The 18,368-nt window shown below is 36.6% G+C and overlaps 1 protein-coding gene across 4 annotated transcripts in view; it reads left to right on the forward strand.

Annotated features, from left to right (window-relative positions):
* Positions 1-18,368, forward strand: part of CDK14 (cyclin dependent kinase 14) — a gene marked incomplete at both ends in the record, with an annotated part of 470,170 nt that overhangs the window by 340,491 nt on the left and 111,311 nt on the right. For all 4 annotated transcript variants that reach the window (XM_084229436.1, XM_084229437.1, XM_084229438.1 and 1 more), the window contains one exon: positions 4,460-4,553. In XM_084229436.1, coding sequence (XP_084085562.1) covers positions 4,460-4,553 — 94 coding nt within the window. The remainder of the gene's footprint in view (positions 1-4,459; positions 4,554-18,368) is intronic.

Consider the following 18,368-nt stretch of genomic DNA (forward strand, 5'->3'; position numbering starts at 1 on the left):
GGTAAATTAACAGCTTGTGGTATTAATGTCTTTATGAGAAAATTGACTGAGTGCATTTCCCTTCAAAAATCATTTGTTAGAATACAGATATTCTTTGAATATGGAAATTAATGGGCCTAATCAATCCCTATTTTAGTTGAAATATATAGTTATCCTGCACCATAAAATCTCAACAAGACTTTAACCAACAGATCCATTACAGCGCATATTAGCTGTGATTTTTGTGACCCAGCCCTATTTCATACAGTTCTGGGAGGGTTGACATACTGTCATTATCTTTTTGACTAATTTGGATGATATTTTTAAAACTAAAAGAACAAATTCTCATTCTCAAAAAGGTGATCATGGTTAATACATTTACAAGTAAGTAAATCACTGTCATAGGATGTAACATATGTATAGAATCAGAGACCTAACCCAGCTGAGAGATTGGGAGGCCTTCCCAAGAAAGTGACATTGAGTTTGCTGTTCCCTAATCTGCTGGAGAAAAGTTCTTGCGTCTTCCCTGCAAATTCCTCTTTTTCTCTGCATTCCACACTCCCTCCCACCATTACCCCAAATTTAGTAGTTTAGATAATTCTTTTATCTTGAATTCCTTTGCCATAAAGTATGTCATATCACTTTTTAAATACCTTCATGTCAAACTTAATTAATCTTTAATTAGCTGCCCAAGTTATTTAAGTAGAACCTTAGCACTGACTTTCCACATTCTGAGCCTGCAGCTCCACCTTGCTCATGCCAATTCCACAAAAATGTTCATCAAATTGCCATGACTCATCTACTTGAAATGACCATTTCTGTGTAACAGCCCTAAGGAGATGTGGTGCTCTTTCATTTTGTCCTTTTGAAAAATAAATATTTAGGGGCCTCCCTGGTGTCATAGGGGTTAAGTCTCAGTGCTGTCATACTATCACTGCTGTGGCCTGATTTCGATCCCTGGCCAGGGAGCTAACCCACCTGGTGCAGCAGACCTCTCCTGTCTTGTCCACTGCTCCCCTCAGCAGTGCGTTTCGGTAGATCTGCCTGTTCTGCGCCCCATTCTGTCTCTTAGATTTACACATAAGAGCAAGTAGATAAAGGATAAAGTTCTAGATAATGGAACAGGTTGAATCAGGTTTTTATACTTTACTCTCACCCCCTGCACCTCTAGCCTACACCCCAGTTCTTCTATGCATTAATGAATAAATAAATCTTTAAAAAAATAAAAATAAACAATAAACACTAAATTTAGGGTGGTTTTAAATTTAGGCAAATTTTTCAAAGATAACAGAGTAATTGTCTTATAGTGACAAAGTCCTCATAATGTGCTCAAATTAAATATGTACTAAGAAAGAGTGCTCATGATGACAAAGAATTGTCCATTCCACTTAAAATCTTGGTTTGAATGGTGATGGAAAATTATTTACACATCGATGGCATAAATTCAGTTTGAAAACTTTAAGTTCAAAAAATGGAAAGAAATGGGAGCATGGGTGTTTTATACTACCTTCCCAAGTAACTAATCCTGGAGTAAAAGTTTAAACATATTGTTTTCTATCACACACTTAATTATAAGCTTATGTGACCAGTTCTTATTCTTGAAATATTTAGACTAAGTGGTTGATAATTATATGGTTATTTAAATCCCCAGAAGAAACAACAAATCAAGGGAGATGTTTCTTAAAATAAGATTATATATCATAAGTATAAGCTTAAGTGGGTGAATTCTTTCTCAGTGACCCAATCAGAGCAATTAACTTAATCCTTCACAAAAGAGAACGCACAGGGCTAGTGGAGGATGCAAGGGGGATAAAAATGAAAAACGAAAACAGAAACAGGCATAATAGACCCGTCATATAAAATTGAAGAGCTGTTATTGCTGCTTGGCACAAAGGGAGCTCCTATAATAAAGTATTCTGCTATGTTGATATGTTTTGTAATTCTACTTTTTGATTTCCTTGTGTGTCCTCTCTGTTTTTATATCTCTTTTAAGTATAGTTCTCTTGGCTTTATAAACGAGTATACCCTCAAGTATCTTTGAAGACTGATGTCACTGGAAACATCCATTAGCAATGAGAGTCTATATCCCTTAGCCAGCTAAGCAAATAAGAGCCTGTTGAATTGCTGCATCATCATATTCCTACTGAGAAGAGTCACAGCAGAGATTTATCTTTAAACTGTTCTAAGCAGGGCTTCCCCAGTGGCGCAGCGGGTTGAGTGCAGCGCTGTGAAACTGTCTGCAGAGCAGGTTCGATTCCCGGCCAGCCAGGAAGATTCCCACATGGCGTGGCAGACCTCTCATGTCGCGCCTGTTGCTCCCCTCAGCAGTGTATTTCCGTCAGTCTGCCTGTTCTGCTCACTGCTCTATCTCTGGTGAATCCTCTCACCCTCCCGTGCCTCTGGCCTGTACCCCAGCTCTTGTATAAAAATAAATAAATCTTTAAAAAAAAAAAACAACTTTAAACTGTTCGAAGCATTATGTTGTGGAGATGACACAGACCACACACAAGTAGTGATAAAAGAATTTCTGTAAGTCAGAGTGACAGAGCAATAGTGACCTCACCAGCCTGGTTCTGCTGAGGGTTTTCAACGTCAGAGTTGCTCTTTATGATGGGAAAGACTGAGGCCAAAATGTCATGAATAGAGCATATGGGGTGAATGTTAAAAAAAAATGCAGGTGGCTATTTAAGATTCAAGATATTTTATGCAAACTTAAGAAGATAATACAAATGTAGGAAGTAGTCTTAGAAAAGAATACTTGGCACAAAAATTTGGAAAATGATAAAACAGAAATTTTAGACCTAACCAGACATCTGAAGCTCCATTATTTAAATGCACACTGCGTTTTAATATGCCACTAAAATAATTCTCAACACCTATGTTTCTGCTAAATGAAAACGATTTGTGTTAAACCTATCTGCCTAGATAGATTTGAATGCAGATTTGAAATTAATTTTTATTACATAAATGGAATTATTTTTTATTTTATAGAGGAGCATTTGTTTTTGGTCATTTTAACTCTATATGTCATTGGTGTTTAACTTTGGTAGAAATTATGTGGTAAAATAAAAAAAGAGATTTCTGTCAATTTATTACTTCTTTCATCCAAAACAATGTTCACGTACAAAACAGTGATTACAATTGGCGTAGCCAAAGAATGGTAGTTCCTTGTCCTTCACCTCAGATGGGTTGAAATAAGTTAACGACACATGTGTTTGTTCATCCCAAATTGAATATGAGTGCAGTAATTGATGAAGTATTCCAGTGTGTTTGTGACTTTACTAGGATACTTTCAGAAAATATAGTCCACTCAAGGTAGAGTCATTTAAGGGAAAAAAAAAAAAAAAACTTCTGGGAGAATTGCTAGAAGGTAGAGATCCAGAAAAAATTCTGGTTTAGCTGAACATTCAGTCCCTGGAAAGTAGGAACCAGGTCCACTCAGGGAATTTCATCTGCAGAAAGCTGGTCATTCTTGCCAGTTCTCTAGTGATATTAATGTGATTTATCAATCTACCTACATTTCTTTTAATCTAACTCCCAAGTGACATGTTCTCCAGACACAAGAGAGATAATTGTTTGGCTCTCTGTTCACAGTATGCATTTGTTGCTCCTGTTGAACTAGGTACAGACCACGTTAGTATGCTAGACTATCTTCTAACTACCTGATATGCTGGACTATCTTCTTAGGGACCGTAAGCATAAAAGTCTAAGCTGGGAGAAGGAATTGAATCATAAAATAGCACTAGCCTGTCTGCTGGATTGTTTGTGGAAGACTTTGTGTAGGAGATGGCATTTAAATTAAATGTAGATGTTGGGTTAGATTTACACATAAGAGCAAGTAGATGAAGGATAAAATTCTAGATAATGGAACAGGTTGAATCAGGTTTTTATACTTTACTCATGGCTTTTGGGTAAGGTAGTCTGGCTGAATTGATTCTTAGTCTAGCTGCCTTGAGCCCAGTCTAGACTGATTAAAACAGAATTTCTGGGTTTCATATTCAGGTCATTAGTAATTTTTAAAAGTTCCCTAGATGACTTTAAAAGCCACTCTAGCATGTCACTTGGGAGTGAGATTAAAAGAAATGTAGGTAGATTGATAAATCACATTAATATCACTAGAGAACTAGCAGTTTGAGAACTCCTGGGCAGCCAGAGAATGTAATCCATTATGAGTCTGTGAAATAGGGTGGGAAACAGATATTGGAACGAGACAGTGGGGGCTTTCTCTATTGGACCAAGGGATCTCTTCCCTGTGTGAGTCACTGACATTTATCATCTTAGTGATTTCCACTGTGTCTGGGCAGTAGAGACAGAGGAGAAAGGAAAGTTATGGGATATAGGTATATGAGGCACAGCTCTTGGCACTCACTGAGAACGTTATTCATTCATGTTTCTCTTCTGTAAGAGGAGATATTCTAATTCCACATTTTGTAAGCAAAATGTATTGGAGTTTTTGTAACAATGCTTTTTTTCTTTTTAGGGGAGTTGGCTGCATCTTTGTTGAAATGATCCAAGGAGTTGCTGCTTTTCCAGGAATGAAAGACATCCAGGACCAACTTGAACGAATATTTCTGGTAAGTTATTTATGAAACACTCTGGTAAGAAGACAATTTAAAAAAAATAATAACTTACATTTATATGGGGTATTTACTATGTTTCAGACATAGTCCTAAAAGCAGCTTATATGTATTAAGTTCATTGGTTCCTAATTTATATTTTAGTGACAAATTCTACAGCAACCAGTGGAAAATAATTTCAAACAAATATATTTGAGGTCAGATTTAATTCTAATATATTTTTGGACCCTAGAAAAAGCAAGAAATTAGTTAAGAATTGTGTTTTTTACTGTACATAAGTAATATCCTAAAGTGGTAAAAAAGGGTAAAATATGAGAGGTAGCTTAGAATAGGGGGTTAAAAATAAGAGCTGTCACAGAGGAATTACAAATAATTTTTGTAGCTACCGTGTTCCCTGCTTCAAGTAGGTGGCACTTAACTCCCTCCATTCCTACCCCTTAAATATGAACTTTAATTAGTAACTTTTTCCCCCTAAAGTAGAGCATGAAAAGAAGGGAGAGGAGAGGAGTAATTTAATATGAAGAAACCAGCAAACTACCTTGGCCATGTGTGTGAGGCTGTATCACTAGGGATCACCCATGAGGGTAGTGAGTGTCCCTGACAATGTGTTGAGAGCAGCACCTCGCCTCCGATCTTCCTCCCAAAACCATAGCGCCAGTCTAATCATGAAAAACAAATCACGTAAATCCAAACTGAGGAACATTCTTCACATCACCTGACTAGTACTCTTCACAAGTACTAGTAGGATCATCAAGAACAAGAAAATTCTGAGAAATTGTCACAGCGCAGAGAAGACTGGGGAGATGCCGCAACCTAGGGTCATGTGAAATCCTGAATGGGATCCTGAAACACAGAATGAGTATTGGGAGAAAACTCATATAATCCAGATTCATGTGTGGGTTAGTTCCTGTCATCAGACCAATTCTTGTTCCTTAGTTGTACCATATAATGTAGGATTTTAAAAGAGGAGTAACTGGGGAGGGGTACACAGGAATTCTCTATATTATATTTAAATTTATATATCTACAAAAAGTAACAAAATATCATCAGAGCCAGATGATCTGAGTTTATTTCCCACTCTGTCACCTAGGGCAAGAGATTCGTAGTTCCCTGAGCCTTAATTTTCCCACGGGTGAAATGAGGCCTTATAACAGCACCCACTTCATAGGCTTAATTCCCTCCGAGGAATAATTGACAATATACCTAAAGTGCTTTTAGAACTGTGCCTGGCGTATAGTAAATACCCCATAAATATAAGATATTATTTTGTCAAATATTTTTTGTGCCGTATGTTTTTATTTGGTAGAACTTCCAAATAATAGTCATATAAATCTATTATTTAAAGCATGGAATCAGAGGTAGGCAAATTAAGGTTTTGTTAAAAGAATTCAAACTATATACATTGTAGCAATTAACTGCATTATTGTACTTTTCCTTTCTTTAGTAATACTCTCATATAAAATCACTGGGACAGTTTTAATGGGAACCAAGTCAAGAGATGCCCTTATTGGATTATCATTCATTTTAGTTATGCAAGTACAGTATTAATGTTTATAAGTGCAAGGACTGAGGGTAGGATATAGTGATGTGAATGGAGACACCATCACTGTTGTATTCACCTTTATACCAACAATAAAATGATAAGAAAAGGAGAGTGGAAACAAGAAAATGAAAGCTCATGTGATTCCTCCACACAGTGTAGTATATTCCAGGCATCCATGCACATTCACAGCAGACGTACACACAGCAGAGTCCATAACATTACAGAAACCTTCGTGTCTTCTGCTATGGGATTCTTCTCCTATAAGCTTTCTCTATCCACTTTATTTCAGTTTTACTTATTATCTGCCCATAAATTTCCACACAAAATGTTCAAATGTCTTATGATTTTAAAAACAATGTATTGTTATCATGAAATATTCCAAAATCAAAAACTATAAAAGCTAAAAAAAAAGTATAAAAGCTGAAATAATTCAGTTATGTCTGGTATGCAATTTTGTAACTTTCTTTTTTCATTCGGCAATATGTAATCTATACTCATTGGAAAATGAATCCAAAAAATGTATCATCTTTCTTAATGACAAGGGAGTGTATCGTTGGATGAATGAGATATTATTTGCTTAATTGTTCCCATATTGATAGCTCATTTACAGTTTTTAACTATTACAAGTGCCACCAGAGAGAGTCTTTGTATTTATCTTACTATAAATAACATTAATTATATAATTGTTGCTATAAAATAATTATTATGATTGAAAGTCCTAAATAAGAATTTAATTTTTATAAAACTATTGGCTATTCTTATACTTTCATCCTTTCAAACTCATGAAACACTGTCTTCTCCTTGTTTCCAAGAAAATCTCTCACTGATTTCACTGAGATTATATTAAACCTATAGATTATATTAAGAAAAGTAATGTAAAATTGAGCTTTCCCATTGTAGAATAGATAATATCTCTTTATTCACATTTATGGCCCTTAGCATACATGTGCAGTTTTTATGAAGACATTATCTTTTCTCACTCAACTATGTATTTTCAAGTAAAAAATAATTTTTCACAATTATTTTCTTTAAAATATATAGTAGACTTTTTCATATATTGTGTCATTGGAAATAAGACAGGGGAAGGATTTTTAATGGGCTACCATTTGCATCATGTAGCTTTTTATGCTCAGACACTTCTTCAGATAGCTGCCTTTTTAATTTATTTAAAGCTCAAGTATGATAATAATACCATTTAGTTATACTCTAAGAATAATTTCCAAAAATTTAGATTCCACTTAACTCTTCACTCTCTGATAGCTGTTGATTGATATTTGTGCAATCTTATCCAATTACTAATATTTATATGCTAACATCATTAATTTACTATATTTGAAATCAGAAAACTGATTTAAAAGAAAAAAATTATAAAATGGAATATATATTATAGCAGTGGAACTAAAGCATGAGTTTCATGAAAGCATAGTTTATCACTATAACTTAAAGTTTTTATTTTATATAATACTTTTGTAATATGAATACTATCTAAAGTAGGTACTGTCTTATTGAATTGCTTCCTGTGTGGAGATTTTGCTATTATTTCTTTACTTTATGACAATAGTTTCCTAATTATATGGGCATTCAGAGACCTTTGCTCTATGATTAGACCTTAATAATTTTTTTAAAAAATCATTGTAAATGTCTGCTGGGAATCTTGATACACTAAGCTGCTGTTTACTTTTGTTAGAGCACAGAGACTCTTAAATGCAGATAAACATCATGACTGATTGCAGTAACTTTCATTTATTGCAAATTATTTTACACATGTAATGCTTTTTACAAGTAAAATATCCTTTGATAATCAGGAGATAAAGATCTTTATCTATATAAAACTGCTGTTTTAGAATTAAATAGTGTTGCATTTTACTCTACAGAATTAAGGATGTCCAAAAAGGTGAATCTACAAACTTCTTTAGACAGTAAATGTTATCACCTTAAATATTTTATTCCCTCCACTGAATTGTTTAAATTTCAAATGCTCACTATATGTCACATTAAGCAAAAGCAGATTCTCTCAGGAGTTGTGTTATCACTGGTGGAAGTTTAACTCACCCAGTATGGTTGAATCACTGGGAAAATATGCTTTTCCTAAGAGATCTTTTATATCTGGTATGGAAAGAAATGACTATTAAAGTATGATTAAGTCCACTTTAACAAGCTTCTCATATAAACTGCCAGAGATTCTTTTTTAAAGTGGCAGTTGTGTATCTGGCCTCTAGGAAAGCATTGCCAAGGAGATAATCAATTTTGAAAAGTCATGAAACATGGGCTTATTTGGTTTGTTTTGTGTTTTAATATAGGGATTAGGTCCATTCATTTGCCTGTAAATGGTATGTAGAAAGGTGGCTAATAACTTTGAAGCACAAAATTAATAGCTTTTTATATCCAAGATAACTAATATAATTAACTCTCACACTGAGTTTTTATAATAAATGCAAATGCTAACAAAGACCAGTCAGTAAAGTCTTTATATTTTTTCTTTTTCCTTCTTTTTATTTACTTTCCTTTGGAAGAAACAATCAGGTCACATTTTTAACAAGTCCAATGAATTCATTTCTACAACATAATAACTGTGTTGATAGAAATAAGGTGAGCTGGCTATGCAACAATCTGAGATTTCACCATTAAATCATTTTCCTTGAAATTGTGATGCTCATATGCAAGAAAGGAAGGGAGGAAGATGATGGAATTTTGACAGATGGTATTAAAAAAAGACATTTTGAATTGCCAGGAGAAGGGGACCTGCCTCTTTAAACAGGAACTCTGCTCTTAAGTGGAAAGAGTAATTTATTTTCATTTGCTCAGTATTACCATTTCTTATTGTGATATGATGAATTCTGTTCACTTCTATTAGTTGTGGAAATAAGCAGTAGACGCGTTCATGCAGATAAATATATATTCACGGTGATAAAATCGGAATAAATTAAAAAAATGTATTCTAATCATATTGTTCTGAGCTGAAGAAGAAATTTGCTTGTTGGAACCTTGGGCATATGCATCTCTCTCACTTCACAACAGCTGAACAAATGTCAGAGAGTGCTTGCACAGCTGCCTGAGACCTTTGGCAGATGCTTCTGGGTTTGTGTGGCTCATGGCCCAGTTTACAGTAGTCACAATGGGGGTGGGGGGCTGGCATGCTTCCATTTTTGGGGTCTGTCCTGGTTCTTCTGCCTTTGAATATTGATAACCTGGAGGGTGTAGCTTTGCCCTGTCTCCTCAGTCTTCTGACTTACAATGGAATTTCATCCAGTTGTTTGTTGATCTGTCGCCCATTATTCGTTTGGTCCATTTATTCAACTATTCCTCTCTATCAGAATTTAAAAGTGTGTGTATGTATTTATTTATATGAGTGTATATATGAAAGTCACTTGTAATGTTGAAAGCTCCTACTAGTCAGCCTTTTAGTCAGATCATTCCTTAAAGCCTCTGCAGTGAATTGTCTGTAGAGACATACTCTGCAGATCCATTCCTACTCCTTATTCTCTCTTTCTGACTGCTTCTACCTTAAGATCTTAACTGGAACCATTACCCTGAGATTTCATGATCGACTGAGGCAGCCAGATAGATTATAAGGGAAGCTGACACCTCCGCCTTTGATGGTCATTACCATATAATTGCATTTGAAAATGGAATATTGATATCACAGATTTGCATCATCACCACTATTATTGGATTTGCTTGAGGTCTTTAACACCGTACTTCTTTAGTACTCACTCCCTAGCGCTAAGTAAAATAGACATGTAGAGGAGCTGTGGGCTGTGGTGTCTGCCCTGCAGAAAATACAATAACAATTCAGGCAGGCAAGATATACCTGTAAAAATGGCATCATGGGGCCTCCCTGGTGGCAAAAGGCATTAAGACACAGTCTATGAAGCTATCTGCAGCCACTGCAGAGCGAGTTCAATTGCCAGCCAGGGAGCTACCCACATGGCACAGCAGACCTTTCCTGCCTCGCCTGCTGCTCCCTTCAGCAGTGTATTTTACTCAGTGGGCCTGTTCTGCTCCCCACTCTGTCTCTGGTGAATCCTCCCACCCGCCGCACCTCTGGCCTGTACCCCGGTTCTTGTATGCATAAATAAATAAATCTTTAAAAAAAATGGCATCATGAATAATTGATCAGCAGATGGGGAATCCAGTAATAATAATGGATGTTATATTAGTAAAATACTGAATCCTAAGTGTTAAATATTAGGTCCTAAACCTAGGTGGGTTTGTTTGTTTGTTTGTTTCCAAAACAAACAATGCATGGTAATTTCTGTCACCATAAAAGGAGAAATTGAACTAAATGATTTCAATAATGTCTTGCGGTGTAACCTTTTTTAATTCTGAAGTGCATGATATTATATAATTCTGCATAAAATCTATTTGTGTTTAAAGAGAAAATTGCTGAGAAAAATTTTGTAAAGCATTAAAGGAAGTATAATATTTGAAGTGAAATAAGGTAGATGGGACACCAGGTAATTTGTATAGGAGTGGGAAGTGTGGAGTAGGAGTTTGTCCTGTATGGGTGGATTCTCAAGATTGGGTTTGATAGGTCAAGGTCTTTAATCTCGTTTAATCTATAAAATAAGGAGACACTATATTATTTTAATAAGAGAATAGTAATGTTGAAATTGCATTTCAACAAAATTAATACAGTATGATATAATGATAAATTCAACTATATAAAGACTGACAAGTAGAGAAGTGGTTGGATTGAAGGATTTTGAAATTATTAAAATACAATTTTAGAAAAACAATGCAGAATAAACTCAATTATAATACCTCCCATCATGCAATAAATGCCTTTTAAAAATTTGCACATGAGTCCTTTAGGTCTTGTAAACAAGCATAGCTATGCACATGGTGACAGATAAGAGTATTTTTAAAGATTAACATTTTTTGTTTTAAAGATTATTTTTTATTTATTCATACAAGAACTGGGATGTAGGGCCTCAACTGTGGTGCAGCAGTTGAGCGCTGGGCTGCAAAGCTGCCCGCAGCCTCTGCAGCACCAGTTCCATCCCCAGCCACCGGGTGAGGGTCCCACATGGCACGCAGACCTCTCTTGCCGCCCACTGCTCCCCTCAGCAATGTACTTCGGTCCCTCTGCCTGTTCTGCTCCCCACTCTGGCTCTGGTGAATTTTTTTTTTCTAAATAGGTATAATTTTATTTTATTTTATTTTATTTTTGAAAATAAATTTTATTTTTATATTCCCCATACAATTGCAACCCCCTTATTTTGACCCCAATCCCTCCCCTCCCCGCCCCCCACCCTCCATAGAGTGTCTCTGGTCCATAGTTTTTTGTTGATTTTGATTTTCACTTTCTTATAGTTATTCATTTTCCTGGTCCCTTATTTAAGTTTTCTAGATTCCTGCTATGAGTGAGACCATCCGGTATTTTTCTTTTTCTTTCTGGCTTATTTCGCTGAGCATGATCCCTTCCAGCGCCATCCATGTTGCTGCAAATTGCATGTGTTTATCTTTTTTGAATGCTGAGTAATAGTCCATGGTATGTATGTACCACATCTTCTTGATCCAGTCATCTGGTTTTGGGCATTTGGATTGTTTCCAAAGCTTAGCTATTGTAAATAGTGCTGCTATAAACATAGGGGTGCAGGTGCTCTTTGGAATGGATGTTTCTGTGTCCTTTGGGTAGATACCTAGGAGTGGAATTGCTGGATCATATGGAAGCTCTATGTTTAGTAGGTCAAGAAATCTCCACACAGCTCTCCATAGTGGTTGAACCAGTTTGCACTCCCACCAACAGTGCAGGAGAGTTCCTTTTTCTCCACATCCTCGCCAACATTTGTTGTTGCTAGTTTTTTTAATATGTGCCATTCTCACTGGTGTAAGATGGTATCTCATGGAGTTTTGATTTGCATTACAAGTGATGTTGAACATTTTTTCATATGCCTGTTGGCCATTTGCATTTCCTCTTCAGAGAAGTTTCTTTTTAGCTCTTCTGCCCATTTTTTGACAGGATTATTTTCTTTGTTGTTGTTGAATCTCATCAGCTCTTTGCAGATTTTTGTGATCAGTCCTTTATCATTAGTGTTGTGTGCAAAAATGTTCTCCCAGTGAGTGGGGTTTCTCTTTGTTTTTGTTATTGTCTCTTTTGCTGTGCAGAAGCTCTTTAATTTGATGTAGTCTCAGCTGTTTATCTTTGCCTTCATTATCACTGCTTTGGGTGATGTGTCTGTAAAGATGTCTTTGAACTGTACCCAGTGCTTGTATAAATAAATAAATAAATCTTTTTTAAAAAACAAAAAACTGGGATGTAGGCCAGAGATGTCAGCGGTGAGAGGATTCATCAGAGTCAGAGTGGGGAACAGAACAGGCAGATCTACTGAAACACAGTGCTGGGGGGAGCAGAGGGTAAGTCTGTGCTATATGTGTGTAGCAGGGAGAGGTCTGCTGTGCTATATGTGGGTAGCTCCCTGACTGGGGATTGAACTCATGCTGCAGTGACTGGCAATAGCTTGATAGCGCTGAGACTTTAATCCCTGTGTCACCAGGGAGGCACCCAGACTATTAAGTTTTTATTAAAAAAAATAAGGCAGGAGGGCCTCCCTGGTGGCGCAAGAAGTTAAACAGCACTGCGAAGCTGTCAAGCCTCTGCAGCATGAGTTCGATGCCAGGCCAGGGAGGTGCCCACATAATGCAGCAGACCTCTCCTGTCTTTCCCACTGCTCCTGTCAGCAGTGTGTTTTGGTCATTCTGCCTGTTCTGTTCCCTGCTCTGTCTCTGGTGAATCCTCTCACCCACCCCCCCAACCAGCCCCGCATCTCTGGCCTATACCCCAGTTCTTGTATGCAGAAGTAAATAAATCTTTTAAAAATTTTTTTAAAAATAAAGCAGGAGATTTTTTTTTTAAATCACCATTTATAGATAACCAGTGTTAAATTTTTTTATTTTCTTTTCATGGTTTTCACAATTGGGTTGATAACATATTTATGGTTTTTGTGTTTATTTTCTCTTTATTTTATTTTAAATAGGGAGCAGTTTCCAAGTTGTTACTATCTACTTGAAAAGTACTATTTTAATGATGCTATAATATAAATGTGCCCATGTACTAACACATTGCTCCATTATTAGGTAATTTGTGGTTTTTATGATACATCACATATTTTTATCACATTGAATTATTATTTCAAGAAGGATTATTAGGTGTTTATGGTGTGCCAGGCACTGTGCCTAAAGGCAGTGGTAAACCAACAGATACTGTTCTATTGCCTGAAAAGTGTTTTCAGCTGGGCTACATTTGAATAGCTTCCAGAAAGTCAGATCATAAAGATGTTGCAAAAAATGTTATGATACATACTGGATATAAGTGATGCAGTAGAGAAAGGACTCAAAGACAACTTCAGAGTTTCCAACTTATAGAACTAAGTGATTGGTGAGGTCGTTGGAAATAATGGGGACTTTGAAAAGTGCCAGGGGAGGGGGCAAAGAAGAAAGGGCAGGAACTGGACATTCAGTGATAGTAGGTGACACTAGGTTGTCCAGCCGAAAATTATGAGGACCAGAATCAGGGAAAAGATGAGGATCAAGGAGTCTTTCACCCAAAGCACATAGTGTTGGCTACCAAAACCATACAGTATTCAAAAAATGAGAAGGTGGAGGAGAAAATGCAACAGAGCTCCGCCTAAATTTTAGGAGACACTCATGATTATGGTAGCGGGGTGGTGAAGAATGAGATCAAGAGACAGTACAGTGACACAAAAGCCAAGGACAGTGGTATTAGAATTGATAATCACATTACTTTTTTTTATTTAAATTTTATTTTTTATATTCCCCATACAATTGCAACCCCCTTATTTTGACCCCAAACCCTCCTTTCCCCGCCTCCCACCCCCCATAGTGTGTCTCTGGTTCATAGTTGTTTGTCGATTTTGATATTTTCTTTCTTATATTCTTTTTCCTGGTCCCTTATTTAAGTTTTCTAGATTCCTGCTATGAGTGAGACCATCTGGTCGGTATTTTTCTTTTTCTTTCTGGCTTATTTCGCTGAGCATGATCCCTTCTCCCTTCCAGCGCCATCCATGTTGCTTCAAATTGCATGTGTTTATCTTTTTTGAATGCTGAGTAATATTCCATGGGGTATATGTACCACATCTTCTTGATACAGTCATCACATTGCTTTTTACAAAGAAAGTTTTATTGCAAAACTAACCAACTGTTACATAGATATTTGAATTGGCTCACATGGTGACAAAGGTATTTCCACCCCAGTGTTCTTGTATTTACATTGCAATCTCATCCATTTTCTATACGTAAACAGTGAGAATAATTTCATTAAATCATTTACTTTCTCATTAAATCTAGCCCCTTATAGAAAGAAATGTGGAGATTCCTGAAAAGACTAAGAATGGATCTACCATATGACCCAGCAATCCACTCCTAGGTATCTATCCAAAGAGTACACACAAAAAGCACTAATTCAAAAGGAAACGTGCATTCCTATGTTTATAGCAGCACAATTTGCAATAGCCAAGATATGGAAGCAACCTAAATGCCCCAGAACAGATGAGTGAATCAAAAAGATACTGTATATAGGGGGAAAAAAAGATATGGTATATATACACAATGTAATATTACTTGGCAATCATAAAAGATAAACTCATGCCATTTGTGGCAACATGGGTGGAATTAGAAGAGATTATTATTATTATTATTTATTTTATTTTTTCACATCATTGTTAATTTTTGAATGGTATTTGATTTCTCCCCTGGAAGGGATTATTCTAAGTGAAATGAGCCAGAAGGAGAAAGATAAATATCAGATGGTTTCACTTATATGTGTAATCTAGAGAAACCAAACAAAGGATCAAACAAAGAGAAAGTGTAAGACTGACCCTTGAAAGCAGACCATATGTCTGAGACACTCAGGAGGGGTCAGGAGAAGGAGAGTAGAGAACAGGTGGGGAGAACACTTTGGTGTGGGGGGCACTTTGGTGATGGGAAAACTAGGACTGTACCTGAGTGGAAAAAATCCTATTGTGTGAGAAACAAACAAGCATATTTTAAAAAATATTAAATTCAAAAAATTATTCATTTTGCAACAAATACTTATAATTTGCTTACTTTGAGTGAATGTTTTTCCTTATTCTGGGGACATAGCCATGCACAGAACAAATTCTCTACTCTCCTATAAGGAAAATGAGACTATAAGCAAATAAATACATAATGTGTCTCATAAGTGATGCAGTGATGGTACTTGACATATGGCATCTGAGGAGCTATTTCTCAGAAGTCAGTATTTGTAGGAGCAGCAACTACGTGTGCTTAATGATAACAGTATTAACATAGGAGTTCTCAAGCCTGAGTTTAGTGAATTGAGAATTGTTCTCCCTAGTGCTAAGATGATTTCTGATATTCTTGTTATTTACATGTCCTTTATATAAAGCATTTTCTTATTAAGAAATCCTTGCCTTGTGTGAAACATTAAACTCTGTTAGTGTTCAGACCTCAGACTGGACAAGTTAATAAAGGGAGACTGAAGTACACATGTGTGCATGTTTCAAGTTGGAATATGTAGACTTCCTGATTTAATTCACCAGGAATGTTATATAGATGGGAGAGGGTGGAAAATATTTGTGTTTTGAAGAATAGATATTTGCTTAGAAGAGAATAGAGAAAAAAATGTCTGGAGTTTATTTCTCTCTCTAGAGAGCCAGAGAACACTGTTCTTTTGAAAGTGAAAAATAGAATTTCAAGAAGGAGAGATTTATTAAGCACATCAGGTATGACAGTGAGGTCAGTGAAGGAGGGTGCTGAGAAACGGCCATTGCTTAGTGACATTTGAGGGAATAGTTTCAAAAGTGTTGTACATTTAAAGTCAGGCTGCACAACATGGATGGAGCTAGAAGGAATTATGCTCAGTGAAATAAGTCAGAAGGAAAAAGAAAAATATTGGATGGTTTCACTTATAGGAGGAATATAGGGGAACCAAATAAGACATCAGGGGAAAAAAATAATAACAATACGAAACAAAACAAAACAAACAGACATTTGTAAACCAGGACATCCTGCAGGGGAGGAGGAGGGAGAGGGATGGGGGAGGGAGGGAGGAGCGCAGGGGACTGTGGTGATGGTGCCACAGGTACATGGTGAAGGAAACTCTATGGGGACTACCCCTGAGAGTGGGGGGAAGCAAACATTGTTTAAAAATGAAAAATGATGTAAAATATATATATATAAATAAAAAATAAAGTCAAGCTGCAATGTGTTTTAAAGACTAAGTAAGGTAGTAAAAACTGGGAAATATTGAGCAGAGGCAATGTCTTTGAAAATTCTCTAAGTGAAGAGGATTAGTATTAGATGTTGCCATAGGTTTTTTATAATCAAGATTGATAAATTTTGGGCCTCCCTGGTGGCACAGATGGTTGAGCACTGCACCGCGAAGCTGTCCGCAGCCTCTGCAGCGCGGGTTTGATCCCAGCAGGCCGGCCGGCGAGAATCCCACATGGCAAAGCAGACCTCTCCTGTCTCGCCTACTGCTCCCCTCAGCAGTGTATTTCTTCAGTCTGCCTGTTCTGTTCCCCACTCTGTCCCCGGTGAATCCTCTCACCCTCCTGCGTATCTGGCCTGTACCTCAGTTCTTTCATAAAAATAAATAAATCTTTTTTTTTAAATATTGATAAACTTTATATATATATATGTAAAATACTTCTAAATTATAAAGACCAAGATGTTTGTAATGTGAAGGACACTAAATCTATTTGGTGGATCAAAACTAGAGTGGACAGGAACAGGAGGGTACAGAAGGTGGTACCTTAAAATTGTGAATGAAAAGTATTTTCTGAAAGACAAGAAAAAAGAAAGGGAAGGAAGGAGAAGAAAATTTGAATAAATATAATGAATTAAAAAGGAATTAGAAGATACAAAGAACAGTACAATTCTTAAATGAAAGGGAGAGGGTGAGGGAGGGAGTGCAGGTGCTGAGGGGAATGGATAATGCTAGATGGTTCGTAATGGCGTCATGACAAGAGGAGGCAGTTACTGACCACATTTGTTTTTCAGTTGTTGTTCTGAGACATTGTTATAGACCAGATAGACCATAGAAATACTGTATTTTCATGATTTGGAACAGTTTACTGTCCTATTTACTTGGGATTGCTTTTTAGTCATAGCCGTACTATCTGTAAATATTTTACAGTTGCAGTAGTGTTTATCAAAGGCTTTTCTGAAGACAGTGACTCAAATTTGTTGTGCAACAGTCTTATATGTTTTGAAAATGTTTTCATCTAATATATTCTCTTCATTTATACATGACCTTGTTGTCAGTGTCTGGTGACTCACTGTCTATTCCAATTATCTCTTGGTCATGTATTCCCCTCATAGCTCTAGCTTAGATTAACAAATATCATTTCTTTAAGTTACTTTTCATTGTTTCAGAGTCAGAATCCAGTAAGGGGTAGACTGGGAAGTTCTAGAAATGGGCACTCTCCTAGGGTTGCTCACAAATAGGGGCCAGAGTTGAAACAAACAGAAGTTACAGGAGTTGGGTTGAATGTGTTCTCTCCATGTGGGCTAGTCTGGGCTTCCTTGTGGTCTGGTGGTTGGATTCCAAGAATGGGTGTCTTGTGAGCACCAGATGGCAACTGGTTATTCTTAGCCTCAAAAGTCATGTGGTGATTTTCTATAGGTCAAAGCCATCACAAGCCCTTACCTAGGGGAAGAGGAGGAGATATGGACCTCAATTCTAGATAAGAAGTGTCAAGAATGCTAAGGCCATGTTTTCAAACCACTAGACTAACCACGTGCATTTTCATTAGGACATTATTACCAAGTTGAGCTGATAAACAACATTGTAGGAAAAAAACATCTGTGAAACAGTTTTATCTAGCTCATAACTTTTTTATGTATGCCCCTGTACTGCTTATAGCCATTGTAATACTGCCTCCCATAATAAGTATGAAAGTGTGAATTGTTACAGAGTGTTACTTGGTGGGTCATGAGTTCCCTCATTTGCTCACTCTCCTGTTCTTCCTTTTTTGACTAACAAGTTCACAGATGTGTCAGACTGAAAAAAAAAGATGGTGAAATACTGCTGTAGTGTCACACTTCTGAGGCAAGTGAGGAGGTGGTGACACTTCTTAGCAGATTCCCAGAATGTTATCCATAAAGTAGATTTTCATAACTCAAATCCTGCCTTAATTTTCCTTGTTGTTTATAGCATGCTTCCATACATAGATCTTTCATTCTTTAGAACATCATATAGATGTGGTATGCAGCATCTAAAAGGCTCCCAATAATCCCACTTTGTAGTATTTATGCGCTGT

Source organism: Talpa europaea (genome assembly GCF_964194135.1).
Source record: "Talpa europaea genome assembly, chromosome: 3".
NCBI classification, from domain to species: Eukaryota; Metazoa; Chordata; class Mammalia; order Eulipotyphla; family Talpidae; genus Talpa; species Talpa europaea.